General features: G+C 38.0%; 1 protein-coding gene across 1 annotated transcript in view; it reads right to left on the bottom strand.

The window, feature by feature from the left end:
* The window catches only part of LOC107687869 (major facilitator superfamily domain-containing protein 6-A-like), a 17808-nt gene extending 4763 nt beyond the window's left edge, over positions 1–13045 (bottom strand). Inside the window, exons 1-4 of the mRNA XM_016485346.1 lie at positions 12793–13045; positions 10379–11367; positions 8773–9371; positions 6352–6449 (exon numbers count right to left, since the gene is read on the bottom strand). Of these exons, the coding sequence (XP_016340832.1) occupies positions 6352–6449; positions 8773–9371; positions 10379–11344 (1663 nt within the window). The 5' untranslated portion in view covers positions 11345–11367; positions 12793–13045. The remainder of the gene's footprint in view (positions 1–6351; positions 6450–8772; positions 9372–10378; positions 11368–12792) is intronic.
* Between the last annotated feature and the right edge of the window lie 6128 nt (positions 13046–19173).

Here is a 19173-nt window from a genome sequence, read left to right as displayed (position 1 = left end):
GGCCAAAAAAAAAAAAAAAAAAAGTACATAATCCATCCCGTTATCCTCTCACATCAAAAGCCACAAACATATTTGGGTAACACTTTCTATGAAGCCCATATTTATAATACATTATAAGAGTATTCTTAAGGCATTATAATGAATGCATGCATAATGCATTATAAAAACCCTGATAATATGTTATATCATCTTAAAAATAATCATAGCAACAATAATAATACATTTTATTTATAACACACTTTATATTCACACAGAATCCCAAAGTGCTACAGATTAAAAACAAGAAAAAATATTAAGAATCATTCAAAGGCTTTGCTAAAAAGGTAGGTTTTGAGGCCACGTTTAAAGGGTCATGAAACCCCAGACTACTTTTTATGAGATTTTAGCAGAGGTGTTTGTTTTGCACATTATAGAAGACAATGTTAGCATCCGATAATTTTAACTGTTTGAGAATTTTAAGATTTTTTGCGATATTTTAATCTTCAGGGTTTAAAATCCACATCGTGTTGACGTCACAATTTGTGACGTGGAAAAGGACTATAGTACATCGATGACACGTCGGTGTCTATTAAATTATTAATGAGACTGCGTGTTCTTATCCTATGAGAAGACGCTTCACTTAATTATTCACAACAGCATGTGTTGATTTGCTGTGACAGACGCGTCAGACTGTGAGACCGCGTACATTAACTGAGAGAAACGTTCATGGATCGAAGGAAGGAGAACGTTTGTTTTTGCTTTGTAATAGGAGTTCGGCACAAACACGATTCATTCACTTAGTGAGTGTAACCGTTTTTTACAGCTCAAAATGCTTATATAAACGCAGCAGAATAAGCCTAAAAAGTTATCAGATGTGCAACAGCGTGTTCATATATATGTTTTCGATGCAGAGTGCAAATGGCTGTGCATTTATTTGTGTTTTTAACTCGATGGGAGTGAAATGAAACCGTCTGAACGCGAAGCTGTAATTGTTGTCTGTCTCCCCTCTTCCCCCTACGCTCCGCTGCACACCATGCCCACTTTTATAGCATTTTTTAAAACTGTAGTGAGAACTAACCAGTGCTGAAACAGGGGGTTTCATGACCCTTTAAAAGCATCGACAGTCTGTGGAGTCCGTAGATGGTCAGGGAGAGCATTCCACAAACTTGGAGCAGCTGAGCAGAAAGCCCGATCTCCCATAGTGCAAAGCTTAGTCCTGGGGGGTTTTAATAGATATGTTGATGCAGAACAGAGTGTACGTTTAGAAGTTTGTGGAGTAAGGAGTTCCTTGAGATATGATGGGGCATCGCCATGGATGCACTGATGGGTAAGGCGGGAGACAAACAATCCTGAATGAAACAGGAAGCCAGTGTAGTGATTTGAGAATGGGGGTGATGTGATCGTATTTGCGTACCCTCATCAGGATCCTAGCAGCATTGTTCTGAATGTACTGCAATTTCTGTAGGCTTTTGCCAGGGATCCCGATGAGGAGCGCATTACAGTAGTCCAGCCTGGAGGAGACAAAGGCATGGACAAGCTTTTCCCCATCTGCAAGAGTGAGCATAGGACGAAGTCTAGTGATACTCCTAAGATGGAAAAAGGAAGTTGCACAGATGTTTAACATGAGCCTCAAAGGTGACATGAGAGTTTATTCTAACACCCAAATTGATAACTGATGTTGAGAGTGGAATGTTTTGGCCAGAAAAGGTAATGCTGGAAATGACAGATGTCTGGACCTGGTGTGGGGTGCCTACTAGGAATGTCTTCAGTCTTCGAGCTGATCAAATTTTGCCTCATCCACGCCTATACCTCCTCCAGACAGGTAGTCAGTGAAAGATGACAGGGCAGCAGAAGTGGATGAGTTAGTCTTAAGGTAAAGTTGAGTGTCGTCAGCATAGCAATGAAATGATATTCCATGCCGGCTGATGACATGACCGAGAGGGAGCATATATAGCAGGGATGGCGAACTCCAGTTCTGGAGAGCCGCAGCCCTGCAGAGTTCAGCTCCAACCCTAATAAAATCTCACCTGCCTGTAGCTTCCTAGTAACCCTTCAGACCTTGATTAGCTTGTTCAGGTGTTTGATTAGGGTTGAAGCAAAACTCTGCAGGGCTGCGGCTCTCCAGGACCGATGTTCACCACCCCTGATATACAGTATAAACAGAGTGGGGCCGAGCACTGAGCCTTGAGGAACACCACAGGTGACATTGTGTGTCAAGGATTTAGTCTCTCCCAAAGCAACATACTCCATTCTCCCAGTAAGGTAGGATGAAAACCAGTTATAGACAGAGCCAGAGAGACTGATGGTGTGACGTAAACAATACAGAAGTATGTTGTGATCCACAGTGTCGAATGCTGCAGTCAAATCCAGAAGGATGAGAAGAGATGGAGAACCAGCATCTGCTGCCATCAGCAGGTCATTTGTGACCCTCACCAGAGCTGTTTCGGTGCTGTGGCCAGAGTGGAAACCAGACTGTAATTTCTCAAACAGGTAGTTTTGTTTTAAATGGGTCTGAAGTTGTGCAGCCACTACTTTTCCCAACACTTTAGTAAGAAATGGAAGGTTAGAAATGGGCCTGTAGTTGGCAAGGACTTCTGGATCTAAAGTTGTTTTTTTGAGGTGTGGTCTGATGACCAGCAGTTTTCAGTTCAGATGGAACATGACCAGCCTAGAGGGAGTGGTTGATAAACTTATGGCACAAAGGTTAGATTTCACCAAGGCTGTAGGAAAAGGGCCCAGGGCGCAAGTGGATGGTTTCATCTTTCTGATTATGTCCTCAACCTCTCAATGTGAGATGTCAGAGAAACAGCAGAGAGGATGGGGTGTCCCAGGCTGTAAATCGGCAGTCAAGACAGGCAGAGCAGAGGAACTGGACAGAAGGGAGCGAATGGTGTCTACTTTTTTCCTGAGAAAAGTGATAAAGCTTTTGCATCTCTCCTTTGTAACTTCTAAATGAGAGTGAGCTTGTGGTTTAAGGATGTGATTTATAGTAGAGAAAAGCTGCTTCGAGTTTTCAAGGCTATTGTTAATGATACCAGAATAGAATCGTGACCTAGCATCGCTCAAGGACTTTGCATAGGCCTTCTGATGCCCTCTGTAGGCCTGCCTGTGAACAGTGAGTCCTGTGACCTTAAGACATGTCCAGCTGCCGTCATCTTTCGCAGTTCACAGGTAACCCACGGTGCTAAACGGGAGAAGGTGACGGTTCTAGTCCTTACAGGTGCATGGAGATCTAAGAGACTGCTCAAAGATCTATTGTAAAAGTCAACCGACTCAGTAACTGAAGATATCTTACTACATCTTGTAAGTGGTTAGGTGTGGAGTGTTATTTGAGTGTTCCCTGTGAGGCTAATATTAATTTTGATGTGAGCTAGTTAATAATTTCAACTGAAAAAAAAGCTATGTTTATATGTTAGGTTACATTTTATTTTGATGGTCCCCTTGGTCTATTGTCTATGTATTGACGTACTTGCAAAGATACTTATAGTCAATTTGTCTGTTGGGGAACCATCAAAATAAAGTGTTAGCATATATTTAGCAGACATACTACTAATACTCCAATGACTGCTAGTTGACATGTAGTTGCAGATTTACTTATCAACAGCTGTCTAAAGCGTACCATCAAAATAATCAAACTGATATTACAGTAAAAATAGTTCAAAGAAAATGTGTCATATTACACATTGATCTGATATCTATGGAAGCCCGTTTCCGCCACTGAATAAAAAATACAAAAAAGCTTATTGCAACTTTTTATCTCACAATTCTGACTTTTTTTTCACATAATTGTGAGATATAAACTCGCAATTGTGAGTTATAAAGTCAGAATTGCGAGATATAAAGTCAGAATTGTGAGATATTAAAAGGGTCATATGACGTTGCTAAAAAGAACATTATTTTGTGTATTTGGTGTAATGCAATGTGTTTATGCGGTTTAAGGTTAAAAAAACACATTATTTTCCACATAATGTACATTATTGTTTCTCCTCTATGCCCCGCCTTTCTGAAACGCGTCGATTTTTACAAAGCTCATCGGTCTGAAAAGTGAGGTGTGCTCTGATTGGCCAGTTATCCAGTGCATTGTGATTGGCCGAATCCCTCAAGAGTGTGATGGAAATGTTATGCCCCTTGCCATGCTGTGATGCCCTGTCCAGCCGGAGCAACGAGACAAAAACATTATAAATACCCATTATAAATGAGGCATTTGTTGCATCCAGTGGGGACATAATTACTGATTATAATTATTTATACTGTCTTTTTACGCGTTGCGTATCATGCTTTGCGTTGTGTATCACGCTGCGTAAACATAAAAACATGTCTGCATTTGTGATCGGAGAAACGTCGCTTTCATAACGAAACACACAGCGTCTCCACAACATGGCGGCGGCGGCAGCAACAATACTACAGCAAGAATCAAAGTTACGCCTTCTTTCTTTGCGTGAACATGTGGGCAGCGTTATGCAAATCTTCCCACATCGTTACGTAGACATGTGGGGCATGTTAGAATGAGCCATTTTAGGTAGGCGTGGTTGACTCAACTTTTATAAAGAATATCTCTTTGGATTTGAGACTTTAGTCTTTGCAACTTTACAGATCTTCTTTATGCACCAAGAGCTTGTAACACTCCAAAGAGAAAGGAAAAATTTAGATCGCATCATATGACCCCTTTAAGTCACAATTGCGAGATAAAAGCTCGCAATTCTGACTTTTTTTCTCACAATTCTGACTTTATAACACGCAATTGCGAGTGAGCTTATATCTCGCAGGTATAATTGTGATATAATTGTGAGCTTATATCTCGCAGTTCTGACTTTATTTCTCAGAATTGCGACTTAATGTCTCGCCATTGCGAGTTTATATCACACAATTCTGACTTTATTTCTCAGAATTGCGAGTTTATATCTCACAATTATGACTTTTTAACTCGCAATTACGAGTTTATATCACGCAATTCTGACTTTATTTCTCAGAATTGCGAGTTTATATCTCACAATTATGACTTTTTAACTCGCAATTACGAGTTTATATCACGCAATTCTGACTTTATTTCTCAGAATTGCGAGTTTATATCTCACAATTATGACTTTTTAACTCGCAATTGCGAGTATAAAAGTCAGAATTGTGAATTTGTATGGCGCAATTATAAGAAAAAAAGTCAGAATTGTGAGATAAAAAGTCACAATTACCTTTTTTATTTTTTATTCAGCGGCCAAAATGGGCTTCCATAGATATCTGATCTTATGGCTGTTTGAGAAAAAAAATATTATTATTATTATTACTATACTTATAAGTGGTCTTTGATTGCTTTAAGTAAAGTAGCATAAGAAACATGGCAAGATATAAGACTTATAATACATTATAACTATGAGAAATATAATCCATTGTAACTTAAGTGGACGCAACATGTTCACTGTGTGTTATAAATCATCATACTCTTAAAAGCTATAACCACAAATAAGTAAATATTATAATACATTCAAACTGTTCTTATGAATATTCATAAGATGATATAACATATTATAAGGTTTTTTATAATGCATTCATTATAATGCCTTAAGAATACCCTTATAATGTATTATAAATATGGGCTTCATAGAAAGTGTTACCCATATTTGTTTAGAACTGCTTTCGCTTGTAAACGGTGCTTGATTTGCCCATATGGCTCTCCTGATTCAGAAGAGACAACTTTTTCAATGGAGAAAGCAATATTATAAATAGAAGATTCATTTGAAGTTTAAAAAGTCTTAAAAATGGACTTTTTTTCTTTTTTTTCCTCAAACAACTGTTTGGACTCTCATTCTGATGGCACCCATTTACTGCAGAGGATCCATTTGTGAGCAAGTGATGTAATGCTAAATTTATCCAAATCTGTTCTGATGAAGAAACAAACTCATCTGCATCTTGGATGGCCTGAGGGTGAACAAATTCTCATTTTGGGTGAAATATTCCTTTAAGTGCCATTCATTCATTCACTCTTATGGGCACAAACACAAATCTGTCTCATGACCTGAAAACATTATGTGTCTTAGCTTGGACTTCAAAGTATATATATAGAGCTAACAAGTCTGTAACAGTATGGACGTTTCATTGAACAGATGAAAACTTCTGTATTGAATGTAAACAGACTTGCTCCAAGTCTTCATTCCTATGAGTGGATGGTATTTTCTCTGTAACACATCTACATGCTTGTTTTCTTTTTGATTGTTTTGCCACAGGAAAGGGCGGTCAAACTGACTTGATTTCCTCTCCTGAAATGAACCACCGCCTTGATGTTTAAAACATAATGTGTTCACAACAGATCACATTTAGAGATTTTAATGATTGTAGTTGCTTTTTCCTAGGATTGAGAACTTGATGACTGGCCATTCATACCTTGCAGCACTTCCATTGGCAGCACAGTCCAGGCATTCTTCAGATACGAGATATAGAGGTAGCGTGCTGTGTTGCAGGCCAGGCCGATGTACAAAACTCTGACAGAAGCACAAGACACAGTTATTAAAAATACATGCAGGAGTCTCATAAAACATCTCAACAACATGTCAGGCTCATGTTTCACCCCCTTAAACGTAAAGAAAAATATATGAAATATATTAAAGAAAATGTATATTAAAGAATACTTTTAATTTATTGTTAATTTGAAAATTATTAATTAATAAGTATTAATAAACAAACATAATTAATAAACACATTAACAGCATTTTTCTAGCTGCAATACATAAAAACATTAATGGTCCTAATTTAATGGTTAATGGTTCCAAGTAAGTTTAATTTTTTAATGCAAATGAAAAATAAAATTACTTCCCCCCCCTTATATTTGAATAAGCCAGACAGGTTTTTGTGAATTTTAAAAGTGGAAATATAATTTGGACAAAAAAAAAGTGCTCTGTGTTTCATCATGACTCATTATATTAACTTCCTCTGTGCTATAAAACAAGTAATCAAGATGAGATTTAACCGCATAGTCATATCTCAAAGATCATTACAGCTTATTCAGGTCATCTTTTAAAGATGAGTCTATAAAACATAAAATTGTCTAACAGGAAGTGTCTTCATTTTTTAACTGCCTCTTACAAGAAGTTATAAACCGGTCAAGGAGGGATGACTTATGAATTCATACTGCTGTGTCAGTCATTCAGTCAAATGGTTTTCTCTATAATTTAAAACAAATAACTCAACTTGAACACCAAAGAGCATGAATGTTACGCTCTCTGTAAAAGGAGCTACGCAGTGGACACTGTAGCGGTGCACTGCATTCTGGACTTGTGCCACCGCTGACAGAAAAAGGCTTTGTGCTTTTGAACCAGGCCTTTCAACCAAACAATGCCTCACTGATCCCAGTGCAGACCTACAGAGTCGCATGACAGCGCCATGCACAAAGTCTCACTGATTCAAGGTCAGGACCAAATGAGCTGAAGTCACATGGTGCAGTGAGATGGTTTGGGTTACCTGGACAGGTCTGACCTGCGACTAGAATAAACTACTATAATGGTTTGGTTCTAAACCCTAGTGAGCAGCCTCGCGGCCTACATAAGCAGCAACCTTCCAAAGTAGAATCCTAACTGAAATGGAACCTAAGTAAAGAGTAATTTGAAACACTGACAGTTGATTTCAATAGAATTTGGTGTTAGCATGTGGCTAAGCTAGCAGACTGATACACTAACAACAACAACAACAGCAACAAAAATCTACATGATGATCTACGATGACGGAACATCTACATGAGGGTGGGCTCTTTTGATTTGGGCCAATAAGCAACCACCTAGCAACCATACCGAATACCCTAACAACCATATAAAAACATACTCTGGGATTACTTTATAATTACTTTATACTCTGGGATTACTTTAATGCTACCTTACATATTGTTCAAAATGAAGAATCTTCTAAGGCAACTTGACTTTTATGCCTATTTTTAACTCTTTAAAATAATGTTTAGGTGGCCGCCTTAATAGAATCACTATTACTATACTATACCTGAATCACAGGCAATGAATGGTTATAGACAGCTACTGGTAGACCATTTTAGTTTATATAATGTGGTAATGTTGTACTTTTAAGTCAAATGAAGAACTGAACTAAACCAAATCACAGCTGAACTGAAATGGACCAAGATTCAGAACTCAACCAAAAACCGGACATAGATTCAGATCTAAATCAAGATTCAGAATTAAACTGGACCAAGATTCAGAATTAAACCGGACCAAGATTCAGATCTGAATCTAGATTCAGATCTGAACCAGACTATTTCCCTAAAAGAAATGTACATTCCCCTAATGCCCAAAGTATACTTCACTTTTTACGTGTACGTGAGGGTCAGCGTACAGTGCGTGTAACACGAATTTCGTCATCAGAATAGTACACACACCACTCGATTTTTGTAACCGCGTGTACTTTGTATGTGCATGTCGCACATGCGCATTGAATTTGTTTTGTAGTAATCAGTTGTTCCACAAGGTGGCAACACTGGCCCGGGCCGTTGTTTCACAGTAGAAAACAAAACTAAAGAGACGGAACAATAGAAATAAAATTGCGGAGACAACAACAGAGGCTCACATTGACAATAGCTGAGCTTTGGTTTAAAAGAGTTCAAAAATTGTTATCGGTCATAACTTATGGGAAAAAATAGAGCAGACATTGGACATGGATGAAGTCTTCTAGAGCGCACGTGTCGACCGCCCGCGTTCGCACACAACATCAAATGGAGTATACTTTGAAAGGCTACGCGCTAACTTACGCATACAAAAACAAAGTATACTTTGGACTTAAGCCAACAAGGAATCACAAGAACCTCACCTGATGTGTCCCACCAGTTCAATGAATTTATGGCTGGTGAAATAGGCAGCAAGCTCCGACACGTGACTCAGGACAGAACAAACACCAAACAGAGTTGTGGTTCCTGTCAGGTCCTGTAAATGCCAGTAAAGGAAAGTAAAAACAAACCCATAGCCGAAGCCCATGAACCAGGCCACGAACAACACGGTGCTGTACTGTACACCGCACAGCATTCGCATCAAGTCCCAGAAGTGGAACTCCTCAACTTGGACAATTGTTGGGGTCTCGGTGTTCTCTGTTCCAGGGGAACCTCTATGTTGGGCGTTTTGCTGCTGGTTGCCCACCTCGGTTCCTTCGCTCCTGTCTTGGTGCTGAACATCAAACTTAAACTGAGTAGCAACAATCAAAGCAATTCCCATTAATACGCCGAACACGATGAAGGCAATATGGTAGTTCTTGTAATTTTCCTTGGAGCATTCCATGCTGCCGATGACAAGGTCAGTGCTAGTGTGGTCGATCCAGATGCCGACGCAGAGCATGGCGATACCCCATCCTAGAGATCCCCACATTCGCTGGAGACCGTATCGGTCACGATGTGGACCCAGGTACTGCAGTGTCACCTAAAACAATCCAAATAAACCTATTTTAGACTCAATAAATACCTATTTTCTATTGAAGTAGTACTGGAACTGGTGCTTGAAGATCTAATGGTGTGTGCGCACCAAAAGCGGAGCGAATATTCATATCGCATTGAGATGTTTTTGCATCACTTACGTGAATAAAAACACAATCTCTTCTCCCTTTTCTGATACAACTTGACATGTCAAACTGGACATCAATAAGCTCTGCACTGATCGGCTTGCATGACAACGCGTCATGTGAATTTCCCGCTCAAATTGAAAATATTAAACTTGCACGGAAGACACGATTGAGGCGAATATTGCGTGTTCGCATTGCGTGTAATGCATTCGTCTCTCCCAATTTGCGTCATTCGTGTATCGCGTGTATTGGTATGTAAACTACTTGTGCAAATAATTACATTTGCTTTTGGTGTGCACACACCATAAGAACCTCTCTCATGATGGAGGTTCCTTTGATTTGAACAATAATGTAACAGTTATTCCTACATTCCCAGGTTTTCATATTCCCTGGATTTATATGGCATTTATGGAATGTTACAAGCTTCCCAGAGTTGACTCTACGTTACCCAAACCCAGGGAACATAGGACCATGGGAACATAGATGTGCTACCAATTTATCTAAATATTATACTACATAACCTGCCCATAAATAATCCCACGTCCACTGATATTAGGACGGTTTTAGGGTCCAGCACTGGGACATTTTTTCTGTGGTGGAAACACAGAGTGGTTCCAGATTGGGAAATGGCTCAAGCACCAACACCAGCATCTTGATGGTGGAAATGGGATTGTAGCTTGGTCTTGTATCTTAACATTTAAATACAATGGAAATATTGTCTAATATCCTTACGAAGTTCTACTTATTCAAATATTTCATTCTAGGAACCAAAAATTGCAGTTTTAGGACTCATGGCCTATAAGACGGACTCTACTAACTGATCTGCCTTGATATTGAGGTTATTTTTTTGGAAAAAAGTGTTCCGTACCGTATCCACGATAGTAATGGCTGGAGCACTGAAAAACTCGCCAATGATGATGATGAGCAGAATCAGCAGGAAAATGGCGTGAACCTGGTCCATGTTATATTCAGGTGTTTGGGTTGGTTTGGTCATAGTACTTTGAGTAGTGCTGCCGGACGTGGCATTGGGGGTGGATGCTGAGATGGATGTGCTTAGCTCGGGCCTTGTGGTGTTTTGGTCAGATTGTGTCGTGTTAGCAAATTCATCAGGTGCAACAGTGAAACTTAAGTTGGAATCCTGTTTGAATCGGTGTTCAGAGCTGTAGCCTGAAGACTGAATGTAGGAAAGGATGGTTCGCCAAGGGTAGTGTCCAATCAGATCTCTGCGGCGTCTCATCTGATTTGTTGTCGGGATGGAACTGGCGTTGAGGTAGAATGTCTCATTAGATGTGATAGTGTGGACAGTCGGTACCATGGCTGTGGTCGTCGGAAGGTTCTCTTCTTTACACGTCATGTCTGCTGGTTGCACAATTCCAATCCCAGAATTGAAGAGGAGCCAGCATAACATTGAGAACAATAAGACTGCTTTACCTTTCCTGAAACGATCTGCGACAATGCCCCAAAAAGGGGCGCTACAGAACTCAATGAAATAACGGATTCCCACTAGGAGACCACTTTGGGTGGGATTCATCCCGAGCTGCTTGTAGTACAAAGCAAGAAGGGGATGGAGGGAACCATATGCAGCATAGAAGAACAAATAAAACACTTTTGACACAAGAAGGTAGGGGTTGACCCGTAGGAACAATCGTTCACAGCAGCTCATGTCATGTTGAGGGGATGGAGTTGGTGCTGTATCATTAGGTACATTGTCCACAGATGATTGCGAAGGTTGATCTGATTGAATCTCAAGTGACAGGCGGTCGAAACGCTCGAGGTGTCTCCTCTTCAGCTCCTCTTCATCGTCAGTTAAGATGGCTACACGGTCGTCAGCCATCTTTGCTTGGGTGCTTGATATTTCTAAAGTTTGAGTTAAAGATAATATATAAATGTTGAGCATGTGTTAAAAACGGCATACACTATGATCAGGAACATATGTACATAAGTGTCAATTTTGATTTCAGGTTGATTTTGAAAGACTGCAAATTATGTTGAAAAAAAAAAACCCAGAAAAAAAAAATTACAGATCTTTACAGAGATTTAACAATTTTAGAACATTTGAACCAATCAGAAAACATAATATTAGAAACTTAACAACAAAATTATCCCATTTAAAAACTCATATCTTAACACCGTTTTGCATGTCAAGTATAGCATACTAAATTATATTCTTACTATTACTACAGTACAAGTATACTATCCACAGTATACAAATGTTATGTATGTTTGGAATACCCAGATGACCTACTACTGCTGGCAAAATAACTCTATTTATTTCCAAAACGATAATGTGACAGAGTCATGTGACAATATGTAGCATACTACTATATGAAAGGTTTATTGGTGCATACTGGTTAGTGTTTCACATATTATATGTGTGTGTGTGTGTGGGTCAATTTTTTTAAATTGAGATTTATACATCAAACGAAATAAATAAGATTTCCACTGATGTATGGTTTGTTAGGATAGGACAATATTTGGCTGAAATAACTATTTGAAAATCTGGAATCTGAGGGTGCAAAAAAATCGAAATATTGAGAAAATCGCCTTTAAAGGTGTCCAAATTAAGTTCTTAGCAATGCATATTACTAATCAAAAATTACGTTTTCTATTTACGGTAGGAAATTTACAAAATATCTTCATGGAACATGATCTTTACTTAATATCCTAATGATGTTTGGCATAAAAGAAAAATCGATAATTTTGACCCATACAATGTATTGTTGGCTATTGCTACTAATATACCTGTGCTACTTATGATTGCTTTTGTGGTCCAAGGTCACATATATAAAAAAGTTAGCTGTGCACAGTGTATGCTGTGCCATAGCCACCGTGTAGTAAGCAAGTACTACTTTACAAACATGTGAAGATGTCCCAATGTGCATACTATGCATCCTAAATTCTATGTGATATTAGTAATTCTCAATACTATTTAGGGCAGATATGTGGATAGTATGCACATTGGGACTCAGGGAATGTTTATTGCTGAATGACGTAATGAAGGTTTATGGCGCGCCTGTCTGTCCTACTTTTACGGAAGTATCAGCGCTTCCTTTACCGAAATGTCATTTAATAAAATATAAACCGTATATTTATTAAGTCTTTTAGCTCTTTCTAAAACCCACTTTGGTCTGTTTCTTATGAGAACCTATGCGACTAAAACAGGAAGACGGGTTACAAAATGGAGCAGAAAAGTTCAGATCAAGCAAATGCGGCGCAAATAACTGTATATTTACAGTAAAAATGCGCAGGTATGTTATATGAAAACAGTCATTGTGTATTTACCTGTAGTTTCAGGTGAGTCGGTTACTTTGAAACAGACGCGTTTCGATGAACAAGTTGATTTTCTTCCATTTCCAATGAACGTTTGTTTACTGGGCTGTGTTTTGTCTACTGGCTTTTCTGCCAGTATAAACAGATACTTTCTCCCTTATTTGATGCCTTGTCAAGGCATTTTTGTTGCTTGGTGGCGATGAGAATCAAGCATTCACCTGCTCACAAACCGACTCAGGGCTCACCTCATGAATATTAATTAGGTGCTGACGTTGCTAGCTCGGGTTCTTCTGGCGAAGGCGTGGCTTTTGAAAAGTAACGCGCTGACGTTGCTGGATATCCATTTTAAAATATTCAGAAACTTTGTTTTACATACATTTATATTTTAATAACCACACATTTTAAACACATTACGGAGGCTTCTTTTTATGCTACATCATATGAGTTGGCTGTATCAGTTGTTTTGCAAAATCGAAAACAACCTGTTCCCCAACTCTTCTTTGTTCAGGTGAAACAGTTTCACTTTGTTGCGAATTAAATCATGAATAGGTGCATCATTTGCCCCTCCCTAAGCAACATGCGTTGTAGAGAGTGACAAGTTGTTTTCTATTTACGTCCTTTATGAATGAATACATTTCCAATTATGCATTAAGCTCAGTTACCTGCTGGACTGCATTTTCCCTTCAGCTCTAAGGTCAGAATTTCATGACTTCTATGAAATTCATTACATAAAAGTGGACCCTTTACCTGAAAACCAGTTCACCTCTATTGAACATCTTGGTTAGAAATTGAAATGAAACTGAAACTGATGGTATCTGAAAAGCTTATTTATTCACTCTTTCCTTTGTCAATGCCAAGTCATTTTGAAATGAATCAGAACTGCGACACAGGATACACTACATATTAATATTTTACAATGTACATTGTACTGCCCGCATAGTGTTTACATATAGGCCTACTTTCACACATTGTAATGTTAAAAGAAGCTCATTCTGAGACAGCAGCTTGCATTTACAGCTTACTAGTACTAGTTCATCCTGAAGGGCAGATCAGGTTTTCACCACATCACATCATATACAGACATTCTGTAAGTAATATTTATGGTTTACTACAAATTAGACCTTTCTACAATTTATAACTGACCGCGGATATAAAGCCATGGAAACTTCGAGTCCCATGTGGTGAGTTTTGGAGTTCTTGAGTTCCTCTACCATGATTTCTTCAGAGTGAACACTTCAAGGCGCAAAACGTGGAGGGAAAAAAAAACACATGAAAAGTATGACGCTTGGTATAGGAGGTTCCAACTTCCTTCAAAAAGAGTTCATAATAATGGCAGATTATGTTATATGGAAGTCTGTTTCCGCCATCGAATAAAAAAATAAAAAGGTAATTGTTACTTTTTTTCTCAGAATTGACCCAACACCAGGATTGACAGGCCATCTTACCACCCTTACCAAAAAGTAGTATACTTCAAGTTTATTTTAGTAAGTATACTTAAGTAAAGTTCAAGTATATTTTTAAGTATACTTTATGTAGTAGGTATACAAATATCAGTGTACTAGTAGTATACTTGTAAGTGTACTATTTCAATACTCCTTGGGACTAAATTGGCCCACTTTCTAGTATATAAAAGTATATTTAGACTTTTTCTAAGTATAAGTCAAGTATACTTAAATGTCATTTTAAGTATATTTCTGAGAAGTACATAAAGCCCATTTCCGAGAAGTACATAAAAAGTAGACTAAAAGTATACTTTCCTATTTTTAGTTTAAAAGAAGTATACTAATAGCACACTTGAATAAACTTCTTTTTCGTAAGGGCAACCATAATGCAGAATTTGCCATTTTGTCTGACAAACAAACCAGACAGGAGAGTAGATTAACATCGGTTGACTTGAACTTGAAAAATGGTTTACTGACATCTTTCCGCAGTTGACACAAGATATCTTCTGATGTTCATGTTTATTTCATGCTATAATAAAGAGGAAGAGGTGATTGATTGGTTCACGCACAGCTTGAACTGAGGTGCTACAGCGTTCTGTCATGACACATCAAAGAGCCACAAAACAGTATTTATTGTTTGAATTTCTTTAAAAAAATGACAAAATTTGAAAGCTGAGACTTTGGTTTATACCAAAAATAACCTGTTCTGTCTTGTCTGTCAGTGCCCTCTTTGCACCACAATGTATTTTTCACTGCGTGAGAACATGTGTGGCTTGTCAGACGTAGCAACAGTAAGGGTCTTTGCGAAGGGTCAATTGCAGGATATAAACAGTATTGTGATTCTGAATGTGCAATTCTGATTTTTTTAATCTATTCTGGGAGGTTCAAAAGATACGAGAACTTCATTCAAAGAGAGATTATTATAATGCCAGGCGATCACCTGTTTTCCAATGTCGTGTTTGATGACTTCCTGCACCAGCACGTCTGTCAGGGTTTTGAAGTCAGCCACAACCACACTGTTTCATCACCACGTCCTGATTTTTCTGAATCAGCGAGATGAAGAAGAGCATCCCCTCCTGCTGACAAGCATGTGCGATGATATTCACTGTCTTCTCCAAGACCCGAACCAGAGCCATCAGTAGATCAGACATACCTGTACATGGGAGGACAAGTGTGCAGGTAATTCTCCAGAACCATATGATCTAGTTATGTAGACGCACACAAAACTGGATTCAAATGCAAAATCACTATATTCAGTTCTGAGATGAAAAATGAGGTCAATTCAAGCTTCAAAAAATGCATAGTATGTAATATGAGTGCACTGCATACTTCTCAAGATACAACTGTTTATATTCATTTCAGACACAACTGACTACTCACCACAAAAGTCATTTTTTTCCAATAATTTTGTGTTTATTTACTATTAAAGGGCTATAAACTGTGAAAGAAACGTCTCTCTGTGCTCGGGCTTCTTGCGTTTTGGTGGATTATAATGTTTAATAACTCTTTTTAACATCAAGCACGTTCTGTTTCGATTTTCTTACTCATCCATGTTACCTAATCAATTTAACGTGTAAAAATTGAAATGACTGTCCTAACCATAACCTCAAAACACACTCGAATCAAAGCCATTATGGATCACTTGTTTTCAGATCTTCATCTTATTCATCTTCATCTTACCTCACAGTAGTGATGTTTCGTTCGTGAACAAATCGTTCTTTTTGAATGAATCTTTTAGGTGAACGAATCGTTCTCGTTCACGTAATCCATTGACGCCCTCCAGAGCAGCGCGGCGCTATTGGCAGCGCATGCGCAGATCAGTGAACCGGGTAGCTCTGTGGACTGTTTCATCCTGTCAAAGAATGACTAAACCTCGAGCCAATAGCCTTCGAGTTTGAGATGTGACGGAGCATGTGATTTGTTGAATGTAGTGAACGAATACGCCCTTCACTGAACGAGTTTCTTTTGAGTCTGAACCAGATCGAGAGATCTTCTCGTTCGTGAACGAAATGACCGAACTGGTATCTCGTTCGTGAACGAAATGAACGAGTGTACCTGGTCAGTCAGCCATTTAGCATGTCAATATCGATCAGCAATCAGCAGAAAGCAGATGCAAAGCGCAGTTATAGGTACTGTGCACATACGCTTGTTTATATATTCATATTTCGCATACAGAACATGACTCCACGTTTAATCCCCGATTTATGAATGTCTGACCAAACAATTAAAATGTTAATAATGCAAGAAAACCTTGTGCTTTGGTCATCTGAACAACTTATTTAGACTTTATTTAATTAGATTATGCACACATTTTAATAAAGCCAAATCAGTTTTTGTAACAAGTGAATACGGTCGTTGACTTAAGACACAACACATAAGATACTTTTCGCCACCTGCTGGCGTATTTATGTAATATGAAGAAATGGTCACTGAATGAATCAGTGAACGAATCTGAACGAATCATTTTTGTGAACGAACTGAAAATCTCTTGAAAGAATCAAAATTTCCATCACTACCTCACAGTCACCCTCTTTGACCGTTAATGACAGTAAAACGCGCCTTGTTTGATTTGATTGGCTCAGCGCGTTCTCATTAGATTTATGATTGTGTTTTTCTCTTCCCACTATTCACGACACAATCTTAGATCATTCGTGTTTACATTTGTTTATTTCTTGCTATTGTCGTAGTGTAATAATAAGGTTCAACACATCAGAAACGTGCTAAGAGCGCCAAACGTATCGCGCATGCTCGCATGGATTCAGACAGCGACCAGGTTACTTCGGCGCATCCCTGTGACGTCACAATGAGACGATGTCATTTTTAGAACTTTCCCCGTGGCATATAACAGCCGCGCAAATCTCGAGTCCCTTGTGGCGAGTTCTGGAGTTCTTCTACCGTAATTTCTTCTGATAGAGTGAACACGACAAAATGCAAAATGTGGGAAAAACTGTTAAAAGAAAAGCGCGAGGAGTTTGAAGAGTGGTATGGGAGGTTTAAAAGACACGAGAACTTCCTTCGAAGAGAGTTCATCATAATGCCAGGCTATCAACCTGACTGGAGGGAAGAGATTAGGGACAAATCTAAGACCCAAGTCAAATTGCGTGGGGAAAAGAGCCTATTTAAATGGAAGAATTTTAAAGTCTTATTCAAAAAGAAGCGGGAGTGATGGGACATGTTACCCCCAAAAGTAGTACCTCCACATGAATATCGGGTCTTGTATTTGGATATACCGAAGAAGTGGCCTATAAGAAGTCTGCTTCTGGAAGAACCAGATGAGCCCAAAAACTACATGATCCAGAGCCACACCACTGAAATACATTTAGTGAAGCCTGTGATGATCGACTTGCACGCAGTCATATGCCAGGCGTTTGAAGACCGTGAGGCTGGGCCATCAGAGAGAGCTGCTGCAGCTTCTGATGATGATGATGAAGAATATTACTCATCCTAAGAGTGAAGCTCAGCACATAAATGTGCACTTGAAGAGTAGTGCATAAGAAAGTGCATATTTATATATGTGCCGGATCTAATCAGAGGTGCATTGAGGACATTCAGGTAAATTGGAATTCAGGTAAATTCAGGTCCTGGATAACCTGAATTAACAATAGATGAGATCGTTTTGCCCACTCTAAACAAGTAGAAGAAAAACTGCAAGAGAAGAGGAGCTCTTACGTCCTCCTTTTCTCTATAAATATGCACTTATACATTTCCATACAAAATGTATTAAAAAAAATCTTTACTGTGCTTGTGTGTAAAAAAATATTTTAGTCTTTATAAATTGTTTGCTTTAGAGTGTAACCCATGTGATTGAATTTAAATATATTTGCTCTAGCTTTCCATCATTTTATAATCTATATTTGATGCCATTTGGACGTTTTTAATAATGGTTTATTAAATTGAAGATTATTGTTTTATGATAATTATGAAATTTAAAAGAATTATTTGAAATTATAACAGTGTCTTGTTTCTGTATTTGGTCAATAAACTCCACTGTTTCTTTTCTTACACAAGCACACAAAAATAGCTATTTATCGCCATCTTGTGTAAACATGGAGGGCTTTAATATTCATTTCAACATATATGAATACTAACATTTCAGCGTTTTTGGAACCATTTCTCTTCCCAGAACTTTTATGTTCATTACAAGTGAGCACATAATGTGCGTTGTGTGTGTGTGTGTGTGTGTGTGTAGGCTACATACGACAACACAAACTTCAGAGATATTTTATTTTCAGAATTAAAGCTCCTGCCACCTGCCAGTTTAAGTGATTGAATAATACATTTGAATAAAGATATATAATAATTATATATACATATGCATATATATATATATATATATTGGTAGTTGACAAATAGGCAGTAAAAGTGCTTATTTTGTAAAAGACAATTTTTGAAGAAGAAATGCATATATTTATGTAGTGTGAAGTCTGATCTTTGAGAAAAAATAAAAGGTCACTAACTTCGTCAATTCTTTCATTGTTTTTTTTTTTTTTTACATTTTCTCTGAACTATACCATACATTTGTCCTATGGTGTGACAGCAAAAATTAAGAAAAAAAAACCTCTTAATAATATATAAATAGCAAGAGAGAGATTTATCTTCATTGTTAGACGCTTATTTTCATATAGTGTTATTTATTTAATATGAAATTATAATTAACATCATTTTTTCCCCTTGACTTGTTGGACAATTTCAAGACAAACTGACAACAAGACAAACTTTGCTGTCATCCATTCAAAACTGCTGAAAATTCTACCATTTTAAGATGAGTGATATTTATATCTCCCCTACTCTAACACTCAACTGTTTTATTTAAGATATTTTGAGATAAAAAAAACAAATCTGTGGTTCTATTATGTGTCACACCATAGGACATAACGTCACACAAAAGGACAGAAATGGTAGTTAATAAAGTATTTCTATTTAATTTTGAACATGTCAAAGGAGAAAGAAA

Source organism: Sinocyclocheilus anshuiensis, unplaced genomic scaffold (genome assembly GCF_001515605.1).
Source record: "Sinocyclocheilus anshuiensis isolate Anshui unplaced genomic scaffold, SAMN03320099.WGS_v1.1 scaffold273, whole genome shotgun sequence".
Lineage (NCBI taxonomy): Eukaryota > Metazoa > Chordata > Actinopteri > Cypriniformes > Cyprinidae > Sinocyclocheilus > Sinocyclocheilus anshuiensis.
This window is presented reverse-complemented; position numbering and strand designations above follow the sequence as displayed.